The 14,862-nt window shown below is 49.8% G+C and overlaps 1 protein-coding gene across 1 annotated transcript in view; it reads right to left on the bottom strand.

The window, feature by feature from the left end:
- Positions 1–13,412: 13,412 nt before the first annotated feature.
- The window catches only part of Flvcr1 (feline leukemia virus subgroup C cellular receptor 1), a 44,493-nt gene continuing 43,043 nt past the window's right edge, over positions 13,413–14,862 (bottom strand). The window contains exons 9-10 of the mRNA XM_004626862.2: positions 13,980–14,047; positions 13,413–13,813 (exon numbers count right to left, since the gene is read on the bottom strand). Of these exons, the coding sequence (XP_004626919.1) occupies positions 13,739–13,813; positions 13,980–14,047 (143 nt within the window). The 3' untranslated portion in view covers positions 13,413–13,738. The remainder of the gene's footprint in view (positions 13,814–13,979; positions 14,048–14,862) is intronic.

Here is a 14,862-nt window from a genome sequence, read left to right as displayed (position 1 = left end):
GACTGAGTGATGGTCTCTCAAGCCTGCCCTTCTGTTGGATGATGTTGGGCAGCAGCATTCACTGCATGTTTGATCACACCTCATAAAGATTGCCCTAAAAGAGGTAAAGTGGCTTCTAAAGTGGCAGAAATGAAGGGATAAGTGGGAAGCAAGGGGAAGCACTTGGGGGAGTTGATGGCCATGTCTTTTATTGTAATAAATTCCATCATACATCCTGACCATGTCTTACAGATGAGGAAATCGCAGCACAGGGACGCTCTGCCTGAACACTGTTTCCAAGTTCATCTTCTCAAGTCACCGTTTATCTTTGTCTTTGGTCTTCTCGCCTCCCAAGGGCCTGCTTTCATTACACACAAAAAGTGGCTAGAACCAGATCTCGGGTCAGAAACTCAGATGTCAATGGGGTCCAAAGGAATGCAGAAACCAAGTGAGTGGGCTGAGTGGAGAGGCAACAGAAAAGCCAGATCCCTGGAGGAGGCCACTGTCAGCCTCAGGCAACTGTTGGTCAAGGGACCAGGGTTCTCAGACCCATAAAGTCTCAAGACAGACTTAGAAGACTGGGTTTTGGGGTAGATTATCTAGTTTTCTGTACTGACCACAAATTTCATCATAACACTGCAAGATGGAAGACATGCAATGTGACATTCAGCATCTGTTCTGCCGCTGGGTTGGGTCATTCTCCTACCCGCTTCTCCCCAGCCACAACTCCCTGCCTTGGGCAGAGCCCCTGCATGCAGGCCAGGGCCCCATTTTTTAGGCAGATGGTCTCCTGCATGATCTAGCAGCGCAAAACATAGCCTTAGCCAACTCAGGCAACTAAGTCTGGTTCTTCTTTTCAATACTGGTCCAAAGCACCCAGATAGTACGTGAAGAAGCAGTTGGCAAACAATTAGTTAGCTTTGTACACAGCCCTCAGGATGTATCAGAGAGTCTGCTCTGTGCTCATGCCAAGAACACGTACACATCACTGACCCACCGCATACTGAGCGTTGAAGCGCCCCACACACTCTATGGATTTATTATTTATTTGTTTGTTTTGGTACAGGGCCTTGCTACACAGCTCACTCTCATAGTGATCCTTCTGCCTCAGCGTCCCCAGTGCTGGGATTACAGGCCTGCACCACCACACTGGGTTTCTGTGGCCCACATGGCACACCTTGGGCTCCAGGCCGGTAAGCATGTGGTACCAGGGAGCGAGCTCAAGTCACAAAATAGGCACTTAGACCACACAGCTATCTCCCCAGCCCTCCTTGCATACTATTGACAGAGAGCTTCTCTGGTTGTCACAAGCTTATGATGGAAATGCATGGCAAAGTCCTTCCAGGCTGCAGACGGTCACAGCTGCTGGAGGAGAAAGGCCTGGGAATGTGGGAGAGCTGCAGTGACTTCACAGGAGCAAGACACCCCCTCTGCTCACAAGGGATGGGGCAGCGCGAGCTGTTTACGTTTATGACAACAATGTCCTGCAAGTCCTGCTCCGTGCTGGATGGCTGATGCAAAAATTCCCCTGGCTCTGTTTTTAGCTAGAGCTGATGAGAGCCGAACTCTCTGCCACCCAAAATATTCTGGGACGAGGCTCCCCATCCATGCAGGGTGCTATTTATTGCTTCACTGATTAAGGGACAGTTTATCTGCTTGGGATCATCTTCCTCCAAAGACTTGATCAGTGTGGGGGTTTTAAATAAACAAGAGCAGGTTATTTGTGTTCCAAGGCTGTGACTCAAGTTCCCACGCTGCCTGCTGCAAGGAAGACAAACGGGGCCCGTTGGGCCCTCCCTGGGCAGCGCTGGAGGGGTGGGGGACGAGGAGAAAGCACACTCACCCAGGTCTGGCTGCGGGCAGCTCAGGGGCCAGGAATCTCCTTGGAGAAGGCAGTGTGGCGGAGGAAGAGTGGAAGCAAACCAGGGCAGGGCGGATGGGGGCGCAGGGGGAGGTCTGCGGGCAAGTGCATCAGTGTGCCCCAAGAAACTGAGTCAGTCCCTGGGCTTGGTGCCACACTCCTGCCGACCTAGCACTCCGGGGGTCTAAGCAGGACTGCTGCGTGCTGGAGCCCGGCTCCAGCGATATTTAGCAACTTAATGAGAGCCTGTCTTGAAATAAAAAATAAGGACAAAAGACTGCAGCTGTAGCTTCATGTGAAGGCTCTAGGTTCAGTCCCCAGAACTGGAAGCAAGCAAGCAAGCAGGAAAACAACCAGCGCTGTGTCCGTGGAAGGATTACAACCAAATCCACTCTGAGCAGCAAAAGGAGACGCTGAGTGAATGTGACCTCTGAAGATTTTCTGCCCCCAAAGCCAAGAGCCCTTAACAGGACATTTCCTGAACAGAAGAGGAACAGGGCTTCGGAGCAGAGAACAGGACACACTGGATTTGGGCCTCAGCCCTGCCACTAAGCCACTGCTATCCTGGGCATGCACCTTCCTTCTCTATAAAGGGAGGGGGCTGGCTTAGAACCTAATTCTAAAAGTTGGCTGCACCATAGAATTATGGAGTTGCTGCTGGAACTCCCAGCGCCCAGGCAAACGCCGACCACCTCGGCTCTCAGGGAGGGGGTCTCCCTTGGAGCGCCCACGGCCAGTTGGGATGCCCGGGTAGGTGGTCCGCAGTCTCTATCAGCCACCGCAGGAGCCTGGGAGGTCCTCAGGAGGAAGGCCATGCTCCCAGGTATGTTGGGTGTCTTCACAAGGCCAGAGTGAGCTCTCACCCGAGTCCTTGAATCCGAGGAGCAGATGTGGTTTTGAGACCGATGGACAGATAGACAGACGGTTTGGGCCCGGACCCTGCCTCCTTTCCCAGGGATGGGCAGTGCACCCCTTTCACCACCTTCTATAATGTGGTCAGGGAAGCCCTGGGCAGGAGGAGACGAGTGTGTGCCCTGTGGGTCAGGTGTGCCCGCAAAGGTGGGACAGATGCTGGGACCCGTGGACCCTGAACCCAGCAGCTGTGCCCAGGAGGACTTGGTCCTCGATGCCCGGAAAGCCAGCTGGGCCAGAGAGGACCTGCACTCCACGCCGAGCTCGGTGCTTGTCTGGGTCCGTTCCCTCCACCCGCGCCCCCTCCCCGGGTCAGGCGGCCCAGGGCTTGCATGTCCAGGTGGCAGCAGGACCTGGGGCACGTGGCCTGGGCTTCCCATTTCTGACACCCAGCACACACTTGGCCCCGTCTGGGTGACACCAGCTCCAGCGGCCCTGCCTCCCTGCACTTCTGTGTCCCCTCTACCGGTTCTCTCTGATTTGGTGGCTGCCCTCCATCAGAAAGCTTGTGAGCGATGCAGATTCTCAGCCCCACTCCAGAAGGGCTGAATCAAAAACTTAGCTCAGAGGAGTTAGTAACTTGTCCAAAGCTGCACGGCTGTAAGAAACAGCGCAAAGGTCCTGTTCCGCAGTCCCAGGGCCCCGCCTTTGCGGTGGAAACAGGAACGTGCTTCTTACTGCCACCTGGTGGGAAGATCGTGAACAACCTCCAGCCTCCCGCTCTGGGGACCGCAGGCTGAAGCGACGCGCTGTGCTGCAGATTAGGAAGCCTGCGTCTGAGGGCGCTAGGGCATCACAGAACAGGCTCGCGCAATTCTGCCTATGGGGCAGACGGGGTGTATGAATTTAACCAACTCCAGCCAGCATCAAATCCAAAGTCTGTTTCCCGAAGGGACAAGGCCTTGCATTTCATGGGGACCAGGCACAGCAAGCGCACTGGAGTCAGGCTCCAAGATGCTGCCTCTGTCCTCCCAGCACAGGAGAGGCAGAGGACCCTGTTCCCTGGGAGTTCACAAGGATTCCACCAATCAGCCTCCGTGGCCCTCAGCCCCGTGGTCCTGCATCCTGCGGGAGCTCAGTACAAATACCAGCTCTCAGGCCGTGTCCTAGACCTGCAGCACAGGCCTTCTAGGGCTGCACACCGTGTGCTTCTGAACTTCCCAGGGGTCTGGCCACCTGCAGGCGTGACAGCTTTAGGCTCTGGGGCCTCATGCAGGGTGGACAGAGCTGTTCATATTCCTTGCCTGTGTGAAAGGAAATCCTTGTCTGCTGGGAATGACAGGAGAGCTAAGGAGGAAGGGCCCTGCTGAGGTCGCTCCCCGACTCCCAGGCAAGGCGGGCTTCTCCCTGGCCCGCAGGGCTCATCTGCACAGCTGGCTGGAGAAACAGGCAAGGCCTCTGCAAGTCCAACCCATGGCTTTGCAGCCTGGGCCTCCACTCAGGACCTGTCGTCACCAGGATGGGGAACCTGGAAAGCTGAGGGCTCCTGGGGCCCCTGGAGAGGCATGACCTGAGGGCACCCAGGGGTCCCACAGAGGGGAGGGGCAGCCTCCAGCAGAAACTCCTCACTCTCCCCTGTTCCGCACAGCTCAGGTCCTGGGCAGCTTCTCCCTCCCACCACGCTCAGGCACTGGGCTAAGTCGGAGAACCCCCACTATTTCCCTTGGATGGGACATGAGGAAGCCAAACAGTTGTTACCAGCTAAGGCTTCATCCAAGCCTTGCTTTTGCTTAACACCTGAGTGTGTGTGTGTGTGTGTGTGTGTGTGTGTGTGTGTGTGTGTGTGTTCAGGATGGGGAACAGAGACATGTCAGTCCATTCAGCGTATCTCCAACTGGCATTTGGGCACACACACACACCCAGAGCAGTCCCCTTGAAATTTCTAGTCAGAAAGAGTTCCTAAAATGACCAAGAGAGGGAGTGCTTTCCTCATTCTGGAGTGGAAATGACCCTTCTGGCCCTGTGCCTGGCATAGGGACGCTTGGCAGAGTTTTGGCACCTAGGAAAGCCGGGTGCACTTGTCAGCCAAAGGTGTCAGACCTAACCCAGAATGGCTTCAGGAGCACACAGAGGACACTGGCCTCACCTAGACAATGGAGGCCATCTGTCTTCCTTTTCTCCTGGTTGAGTGAAATACTCAAGACCTCCAAGTTAAGGGAAGAAAGGTTCATTGAGCTCAAGGTTTGAGTTCATAATTGAAGGGCTGCAAGCAGGGTGGCTCACGGCAGAGGGGCAACCATTCATGGCGACAGAAGACAGCAAAAGCAGACAGACAGACAGAGACAAAGAGAACAAGCCCAAACCTTTTCTATCCCCCATATTGCATCCAGTCTACTGGGATTAAGGTGGTGTTAATCCAATCAGTGGACTGCACCCTTTCTTAATCCTGGCACCTTTAATCCCAGCATCCCACTACAGATCGATCACACGCTCTAGAATCAGCCACCTTTGAAAAACCTCTATGCCTGAGAGAGGCTTTGGGGCGACAAGACAGAAATCATGATGCTGTCTGTTACTCACTGGGCCCAGGCCAGTCTCAGAGGCAGATACCACGTGTCCCCTATGACCCTGAGACAGGACTTAAGGTTCTGAGAAACTGCAAGATGAGGTAGGCAGAGGCATGAGGGCAGAAACGATGAAGCTGGGGCCTCCTGAGTGTCCCCGTCCCTTGTCCAGAACAGGAGAAAAGCCCACCTGGGCCAAGCAGAGGCCTGTCTGCTTGCATCTCTGTCCTGTGGTGAGACCTCCCTGGAGCTCCCAAGGGTACAAACTCAGCCCCAGTGCTGGGGGCTGGAGCAGCCCATCTTCATCTCCGAGCATTTGTGAGCAGGACTTTGTCTTGGTATTTTCAGCTCCTTGCTCAAACCCTGACACAACTGCAAATGCCCAGCAAGTGTTGACTCCGTGAATAGCTGCACATCCACGTGGAGGGAGCCACTGAGTGTGCCACAACATCAGCCACCTGTGTGTGACTGTGTAAGTAACTGTTCTAAAGGCTGTGTGAAAAAAAATAAAATAAAGGCTGTGTGGACACGTGGGGCGTGGCTATGGTTCTGTGTCACAATACAAACTGCGTTAGACATCGGTCCACAAAGTACAGTAGTCCTGTGGGTGAACTCCAGGGGACAGGGAGAAGCGAAGAGTGGGCAATACGGGGCTGGTGTGTTTGTGGTGGGTTGTACAGTGCACATAAAAAACGTTTTTGCCTCCTCAAAGAACAATGCAGTTTCATTCTTTTGGTGCATGGGCCCTTCTGTTTGCTCAGCTCTCATCATCTCTTTCGAATGCAGTTGTGTTCTTCCCTTTGCACGAAGTCCTGCGCAGCACCTGCTGGCAGGGGGCATTGGGCACATCTTCTGCACAGCGATGACCTCACTGGCAGCGCCATGAATGTTACTAAATTCAGCATGGCAGTAGGACCAAGTCCTCCTAACCAGCCAACCTTCTTTGCATTGTGTTACAGGCATCAACGTTCTGTGAAGGCCGATTCTGAAAATGAGATTTTTACTCCCCTGACTTGGTGAGGTCCTGCTGTGTGGTTTCTCCTTAAATTTAATCCTCACAACAAACTTATTTACAACACGTGGCATTAAGCCCAGGACTTTTGGACTGAATTGCACTTCCAACCCTTTTATATTTTTATTTATTTATTTATATGAGACGGGGTTTAGCTGCGCAGTTCAAACTGGTCTTGAGTTCAGTATGTCACCCTGGATAGCCTTGAATTCATAGCAATCCTTCTGCCACAGCCTCTCGAGTGCTGGGATTATAGGCGTGCACCACTCCACCGGGATATTTTAAAACTTTGAGACAGGGTCGCACTGAATCACTAAGGCTCCCGGGCATCATCCTGCTGCTCAGCCCCTCGAGTACTGGGAAGCACTGTCTTGATGAATGAAGGAAGAAATAAATTCAGATGGTTCTTATTATTTTCCCAAGATCAGAAAGAGTCCAGTTTCACATCTGAGATGTTTGGCTCTCCAAGGCCATGTAAGAACATGCTGTATTGCACGATGGGTAGTCCCTGAGAAGCTCCCGGAGCAGCTGAGGCAGAGACCACACACATGGCCAGCACAATCTAACCACGTAAGGAGCCCGCCTTAAGAATACAGTAATAGGGGGCTGGAGAAATAGCTCAGTAGAATAAGCACTTGCCTGGCAAGCACAAGGGCCTGAGTTCAATCCCCGGTTCTGCACGAAAAAAAAAACCCAAACAAACAGTAATATTACCCAGCATCATGCAAGTGTATTAGTCAGCTTCACATTCCTTAAACAAAGGACCTGATGAACTAATTAACACACAGAGAAAAATGGTGATTTTGACTCATGGTTTGGGGGTCTTCGGGCCAAGACTGGGCAGCCTGTTCCTTTGGCCTTCGGCAAGGATGCACAACACCATGAGGCTTGGGGCCGAGCAAGCCACTTGTACCATGAACCAGGAAGCAGAAGGAGCACATCAAGGGCCTCAATCCCTTTCAAGCACAGCCCTGGGTGACCTCAGGACCTCCTGAAAGGCCCCTCACCCTAAGGGTCCAGTGGACCTCCCACGATGGCTCCTGGGGAACACTCACTGTCAATACTACAGGGGACATGGGTTAAACACTGAACTCCTAATGCTGTAGTGAGAATCTATCCCCCAGTAAGCCCCACCCAGAAGAACTGGCCTGGTTTGGGGTCAGAATGTTTGGAAGCATTTGAATACTCATTGAAACCATGCTTCCCCTGAGTCTCCCTTTTACACACTATGAGACAGTTTCTGAGAACATAATGGATCAGGGGTTTGGCCAGTTCAGTCCCTGGAGGAGTCATGTTCCCCAAGCAGGTGCTGTAGTCAGAGTTTGCAAGGAAAACAATTTAATACAGGACACACAATTTATAAGATTTGTTGTATTGATTCAGTCAGAGCTGAAAGGACGAGAAGACTGTGTCACTGTAGCTGCAGAGGAGTCATGAGCTTTGTCCCACTCTGAGTCTTGAGCCACCAAAACTTCTCACATTTATTGAGGGCTAAAAACAGGCTAAGGAATGTGCATAACTAATTTTGTGTAAACAAACTGCTATTTACATCACCTTCTCGCATTCACCAAACTCTAACTTTACACTAGTCAGTAAGGTCTCCGGTAAAGGATCCAAGAACAGACAAGGTGCCTCCAGGAATTTGTTGTCTGCCCTCTTGTTTACCAGCTTGCCAGAATTCCAAGGGGCAGCACATTTCCTTTTTGTTCTTTGCTCCTTCAGAACAGCAGGATTCTGGCTCGTGTCACTACGTTTCCCCTCTTTTGCTTTTACTGCATTTTATGAAGCATCAGAGCTCGGACTGCAGACCAGCGATCCAAAGCTTGTCGGCGGCTATGCCAGCAGCTGAGGGATCTATCTGCACCGGAGCCAGGAAGTGATGCTCAAGGGAAGCACCAGAGCTCTCCACAGGACCGACAGCCCTCCTCAGCCACAGTGAGGTCCTGAGCTCCTTCAGTGAGAAGAAAAGCCGAGCCCGTAACAGGAAAGCCATAGTGACACACTTCTCCAGGAGAGCCAACAGTACCACCTCTTCCTCTCCAGGGCTCCTTTATGTGTTACTGGCAACAACCCTCAGGCGGGCCCTCCACACCCAGAACCACTGATTCAGTTCAGCTGAGTGTTCCAGGTGACCGCCATTTGTCAATGCACCACGGAGATGAACTCCAGCGGTTTTCTCACCAGCGCATACCAGCCCGACCAGAATTCATGTTTCGACTGGTTTGCTCAGCTAGGTCTCATCACAGTTTCCATTTCATTGTGAGCTTAAGTGAGAGAGTTGAGGGGCCGGGGAGGTGGCTCAGTGGAACAAGCGCTTCCCTGGCAAGCGCAAGGGCCTGTGTTCAATCCCTGGTTCCACCAAAAAAAAAAAAAAAGGGTGAAAACAAAGTGGGAATAGGAACACATAACAAGAAGGCCTAAAATAACACTTGTCTAAATAGGAAGCAAGGTTCCGATGTCTTCCCTTAGCAAATCCTTAATCCCTCTGTCCTGGGCAGCAAGCTCCTCCCTCCTCAGGGGCCTCAACCCACATCTACCCTCCTCTCCACACCTTTGTGGCCAGCCAGATGTAGGGTGGAGTGAAGACGCACCATCCCTTCTTGGTGGCCAGTGTGCTTTGGAATCCCTCCTCCCTCAGACCCAATGATACTGAATCTCCTGTGAAACATCAGAAGGCTGTTGTCCACCCCCAGTGGTCCCTGGCCAGGCCACTGCAGTCACTTCAAGGCAGGCTGCCACCTTCCACCTTGACAGCTCTACTTGCAGGGAGCACAAAGGGATGTGTTGGGGCAGGTGTCACAGCCCAGGAAGCTGAGACTGGCACGAGGGGGAGGACAGGGAAACCTGTACTGCTGCATCTGCTATGAAAAGTAAGAATGGCATTTTTTGGAAGTTTTTTCCACTGAAACATTTTGGCAGTTCTCAATGAGATCCGAGAAAAGTGTTAGTTTTTATTTATTGTATGGCAAACAGTAACAAATAAGGCCCTGTGCACTGCTTTGCATTTAAAATAGCTTCATGATGTTTGTCTCACATGGTACATTTTTCTAAAACTAAGCCATCCTTGAACCTTATCTTGAAATATAGTAATAACTTAAATGGTACATTAACTTTCCATCACTGCAATGAAATATCCAAAATAATCATCTCATGAAGAGGAAAAGTTTGTTTTGACTCCATTTTGGAGGTATAGTCCATGAAGGTTTTGGATCTGTGGTGGCACGTCATGGTGGGAGCGTGTGGTCAAGCCGAACTGTGCACCGTATGGCCAGGAAGCCAAAGAGAGGAAGGGGTAGTGCCCCACAGCCCCTTTCGAGGGTCCATATGAGGTGACCCCAAGGCCTCCTGCCAGACCCCACCTCTTAAGAGCTCCTACTGTTAGCACTGCTCTAGGGCCAAGTCTTGAACACATGGGCTTTGGGGGACACTCCGCACCCAAACTGTAGCAGAGGACATCGTAGATGTGGTGGTAGTGCTTTTTTCCAGCCCTCACTCACGCTAGGCAAATGCTCTACCACTGAGCTACACCCCCAGTGCTACCATTTCTTCAGAGCGACCAATTATTCTATCCCCTTAGAGACCTCTGAATCTTTCTCTCACAGCACCTCTTATTTATCAATTGAATTCCAGGTCAAATTATTTATTCGGCTGTACTTGGGACTGAATCTAGGGCCTCTGCCCTGAGCTACAACCCCAGCCCTTTTTATGTTTTGAGACAGCATCTTGCTAAGTTGCCCAGGCTGTGATTGAACTTGGAATCCTCCTGTTTCAGCCTTGTGGAGCGCTGGGAGGACAATCCCCACCCCCAGCTTCTAGTTGGGTGACTTACAGATCTCAATTTCTTTAGACTTAGTTACTGGCATATAATTGTGTTCCTCTGCAGTCTCACAAATTGATTTCCTTGATTTTTTTTGTGCATACTGGAGCTTGTGTTGCTGTTCTTTATGGCCTCTTCTAGATCTGACTGGGGCAGACGTTTTCCGATTTGCCTCCTCCAAACCCTTGTTCTCTATGGGAAAACTCGTAAACTGAGTGTCACCCTCAACCCTCAGAACCTGGTTCTCAGCTTCTGGTTGTTTTCCTGGGGTGATGCCAGGAACCGTGCCATGGGGGCACCCTCGCCCAGTCCTGCAGCATCAAGCTGCAGTCTTCCTAGGGTGCTGCAGTCGCTGCTCTCAGGCGTTAGGGACCAGCCTGGGGTAGAGGGCGTGGGGAGCCCTCGTGGGCTCACATCTCTCCCGGAGGAAGTCCCACACTGGTGGCCTGCCTTCGCCCCAAGCTGAACCCCTGCTGAGCCTCTTCAAGGCATCTGTTGTGTGTCTTTTGCTGGAACTTGTGCTGAGCAGGAAGTTCCCATTCTGGCCCCCTGCTGACGTCACTCTCTGGAGGTATTTTTAAATGAATAAAATATTTTAAGTTTCTGTTTTATGCCTGACCCTGGAGACCTTTGTTTCCTTCTGTTCCATAAATGACCTATTTTTCTCCTTGGCCCACTGTGAAATCATAATCCCTCTGACTCCCAGATATAACCAAGTACCAGAACTGTTTTTTTTAAAATGTGTACAAAATTAGCATTAAAAAAATAAATTTATTTTAAGTCTGAAATAATGAAGAACAAGCATACAAACTTGTAAAAGGACAAAAATTAGAACGCGAATGACACAAGACCCTGCATTCTTCTGGCTCACCACACATGCTTGTGCATACACACGTTGAAAAGACACTCCACTAACATTCTCAAGAAAAAACAACAAGAGCTGTATCTGTGACATTTATAAGTGCAATAGCTTCTGAAAGCATCCAGTTTTTCTAAAATCATTTGACTAAAATTACACCAGTGATGATTACCTATGCTATATTTTGAAAGTCGCAGCATACAATTATATGACATTCTTGTTAGACGTAACTTTCACAAAACAGAAAATCATCAATTCATTTTATATTCTTTCACTCATATTTCACTGCCTGTTAAAAAAGGGCAAATAAAACATGTGTTTCAGAAATAAAGTATCCCAACTTTTATCTATCATTTGTTCAAAACTTCAGAAACCCAGTAAGCATGTGATTATTTTAAACAATAAAAATAATTATTTGGGAAGGACCTTACAATGTCTTTTGGCCCGATTTAATCCATGATGTAACTGCTAGGAGAAGCTAGCAATGTGGCACGCTGCAGGAGCTCCCACAGACTAAAGAGAGACCTGAAGTACCCATCATCCACAGAGGCAAAATCATGACTGTTCACTCAACTGTGCAGGGAACTTCTTCCTCCCTGTACTTGAGTTCCTGTGGTTCACTGATTCAACCTACTCCAAAATGAGTGGTATTGAACATTTCAAAAAGTTCTTTGGGACCCAAGTGAACACATTCCACAGATTGGGAAAATTCTTACTGGAGAGGGTAAATAACTTGTCCAGAGTTATGGTGCCAGAGAGAAATACAGCCAGGATATGGAACCAGAACTCCTGATGCTTAGCTACGGCCTTTTGGTAACAGAACACACTCTCTAGGGTCAGATTCTATTTAACTTATAGCCATTTGATTACAGATATTAGAGTCTCAATATAAATCAGCACATATACTCCACTTCAATCAAAACTGTTATTCACATGAACACGTTCATCACCTGACTGGGTTTTGGGTGTGTGGACATAATGTAAACACTGTGGTGGGGCAAATACCATTACTGTAAAGATACTTCATCCGAGCTTAGAGCATGTTATGGTTTGTGCTAAGTTGTCCCCCAAAGCTTCATACAGTTATGGTTGGTGATTAATTCATGATCCAGTGCTGGGATTATGGGTGTGAGTGCTCCCCACACCGGGCCTGGGGCAGGCATCCTGAATGCAACTTGCTTTCTGTTGCCACTGCTGCTTTTCCACTACATGAACTGCTGCCTCTGCCATGTGCCACTCTGCCTTGAAGCCAACTGAGTATGGACTGAACCTCCACCAACTGTGAACTAAATGAACCTTCCCTTTCTTAATTTGGGGTGTTGGGCATTTGGTCCCAGCAATGACAGAGAAGTAAACGAGACAGAGCAACAACGTTTAGATTCTGTGAACAGGACACCAGGCAGACCCCACAGAGGCACGCCTGGTCCTCTCCGCCCGACGCTGGGTGCGCAGCTGCGCCATCCCAGCAGAGGAGCTCTACACGCAGTGCGCAAGCATGGAGCCTGCTCGCCGTACACAGGGGACACAAGCCTGCGCACGGCACGCCTGAGGGGCACGGTCACCACAAGGACACTGTACGATCAGGATAGTTAGTGTTTCAGGAGGTCCCCACTAAGAGGAGACAGGTGGGCCATCTGAAGTTACAGACCTTCAAGGCAACATATAGGCATCATATAAGAAATCATGAAACCATAAAAAATATATATTGAATTTTCTTACTAGAAAATTGTTTACTGAATAAAAGAAGGCAGTAAAAAGTGACACTGGGTATAAAACTCCTGTTTTAAGCTGGACTGAAAAACTATAGTTAGCCTTTTCCATGACAAGGTGGTACAGAAAACAAGCCCAGACAGTGTGCACTGTGTCTAACTCCCTTGTTACCTAGGACATGAGTCTGTGGCCACAGCCACACTGAGACTTCCCAGAGCAGATTCTGTAGCCACCGACAATGCCTGCTCCAAAACATTTTGCAAAAGCAGCACAGGAAACTGGGAAGCCTGCGCCCACACTGGGGGCAGGCGGGCGGGGCAGTGTAGGTCCTGTTGCATCCTCAGGAGCCCAGCCCCGTGATCCCCACAGGCTGGCCTTGGTCCCGCAAGCTAGCTTATATATAAGCTGCACGAATGCTTCCGGTCTCGCAGGATCTGGGCCCTTACTGCATCGCTACAGAAAGTCTTCTGAATTTTCCTTTTCTTAAAACAAGAGGACACCAGGGGACTAAAGGCAGGGCCTGCGCACCTGAGGAGAAGGCGAGTGCTAGGCCTCATCCCCAGCTTGTTTGCTTTGAGGCAGGGCCTAAGTTGCCAGGAAGGCCTCAGACTTGTGACCCTCCTGCCTCAGTTTCGTCAGTAGCTGAGATTATCAGTGTGCACCACCTTACCCAGTAAATACTTACTTTAAAAAATAAAAGGATGGCATGGGTGGCACATGCCTGTAATTGCAGTACTTGGATGGCTGAGGCAGGAGGATCACAAGACCATGAGGCCAACCTGAATACATAATTATCTCAAAAACCAAAAAAAAAAAGTCAAGAAATTACTTTCAGGCATGATATATGACTGAAAATGGAACACTAGATGAATGCTAGTATTAACATGACATAATCCAAAGTATTTTAAGTAAAATATTGCTTAAATAACTAAGCAAAGTAGTAACTGTTCATTTAGAGCTCATAAGAAAATTTCAAGTACATGTCTACCCTGTCCAGTTCACGCCGCACGTTCCTGCTCGCACCTCCCCGCAGGTCACCACGCTGTATCCCAGTGACTAAGGGGTAATAACTTTTCCCTTCACTTCAAATGGATGACTCAGACTGGTCCGATAACGTAAGGACTTTTGGCTTGTGATCCACGGGGCTGTCCACTGGCACCTGCAAAAAGAACCAGGATATAATAGATGCACAGCACCTGGCGAATGCTACTTTAACAGACTTAACGGGTGACTCAGAAAAGAAAAAGGCTGACTTCCTCCGAACGGTCTCACCCTCCACATCCGCTTCTCCCGGTAGTATAATGGTAACAGTAACCACTACTTACGGCCTTCACCTCAGCATTAGCAATGCCAATATTTATGTTGTGTCTTCTCAGATCAGACTTGATTAAGGCTGAAACAGAATTATAAAGGGAGTTACCAAGAATTGTTACATTTTTTTCGTAAGCAGCAGTCTTCTTTGGGCATTATCAAATTGCACATACTATAAAGCCATATTTAATAGCATCTCTGTAGCCTAGAACAGACATCCCTCTAGGACTATCTTAATTAGCAAGTCATTCATAGTGAACAAACAGGCATTCTTTTCACTAGAGGATTCCCGAAGGAGAGATCAGCATGTAAACAGCTGTAACCGTACGAGCAGTTGTGACAGTGCAGATAAATACAAGGTATAGTGGGAGACAAAAACACCTCTGCCAGCCAAGGCCCCCAAGAAGGCTTGGCAGACACTGAGACCAGAGCCACACCTCAGACCCATCCCTCAGGCAGCACCGCGCGACAGCAAGGTGACACTCAGCAAGGAGAGCAGCAGCCACAGCGCAGAGTGGTGGTCACGCTGCGGCGAGGTGGGAAGCACCCAACTGGGAAGTGTGACGCGGTGGGCAGGTGTGGGGCACTTCAGAGTCAAACGTGTAAGATTTAGGGATTTGTGACGGCCGAATGTGAACTCAGCCTGGGACACACGGGTCATGAGGACACTCAAGTCGGAAGGTATGATTGGACGTACTGGCCAGAAATGTAAAGGAGATCAAGGTCTGCAGATACAGACTTGGAAGTTACTAGTGTTGAAGTACTTTTGTGAGAGTCACAGATGGATCAAAAAGAATATAAAGTGAGAAGACCTAAGTTTGATTTTATTTATTTATTTATTTATTTATTTGAGAGAGAGAGAGAGAGAGAGAGAGAGAGAGAGAGAGAGAGAGAGAG

Source organism: Octodon degus, unplaced genomic scaffold (genome assembly GCF_000260255.1).
Source record: "Octodon degus isolate 3935 unplaced genomic scaffold, OctDeg1.0 scaffold00017, whole genome shotgun sequence".
In the NCBI taxonomy this organism is placed as follows: Eukaryota; Metazoa; Chordata; class Mammalia; order Rodentia; family Octodontidae; genus Octodon; species Octodon degus.
The sequence above is the reverse complement of the archived record's forward strand: the minus strand, read 5'-3'. Positions and strand labels throughout refer to the sequence as shown.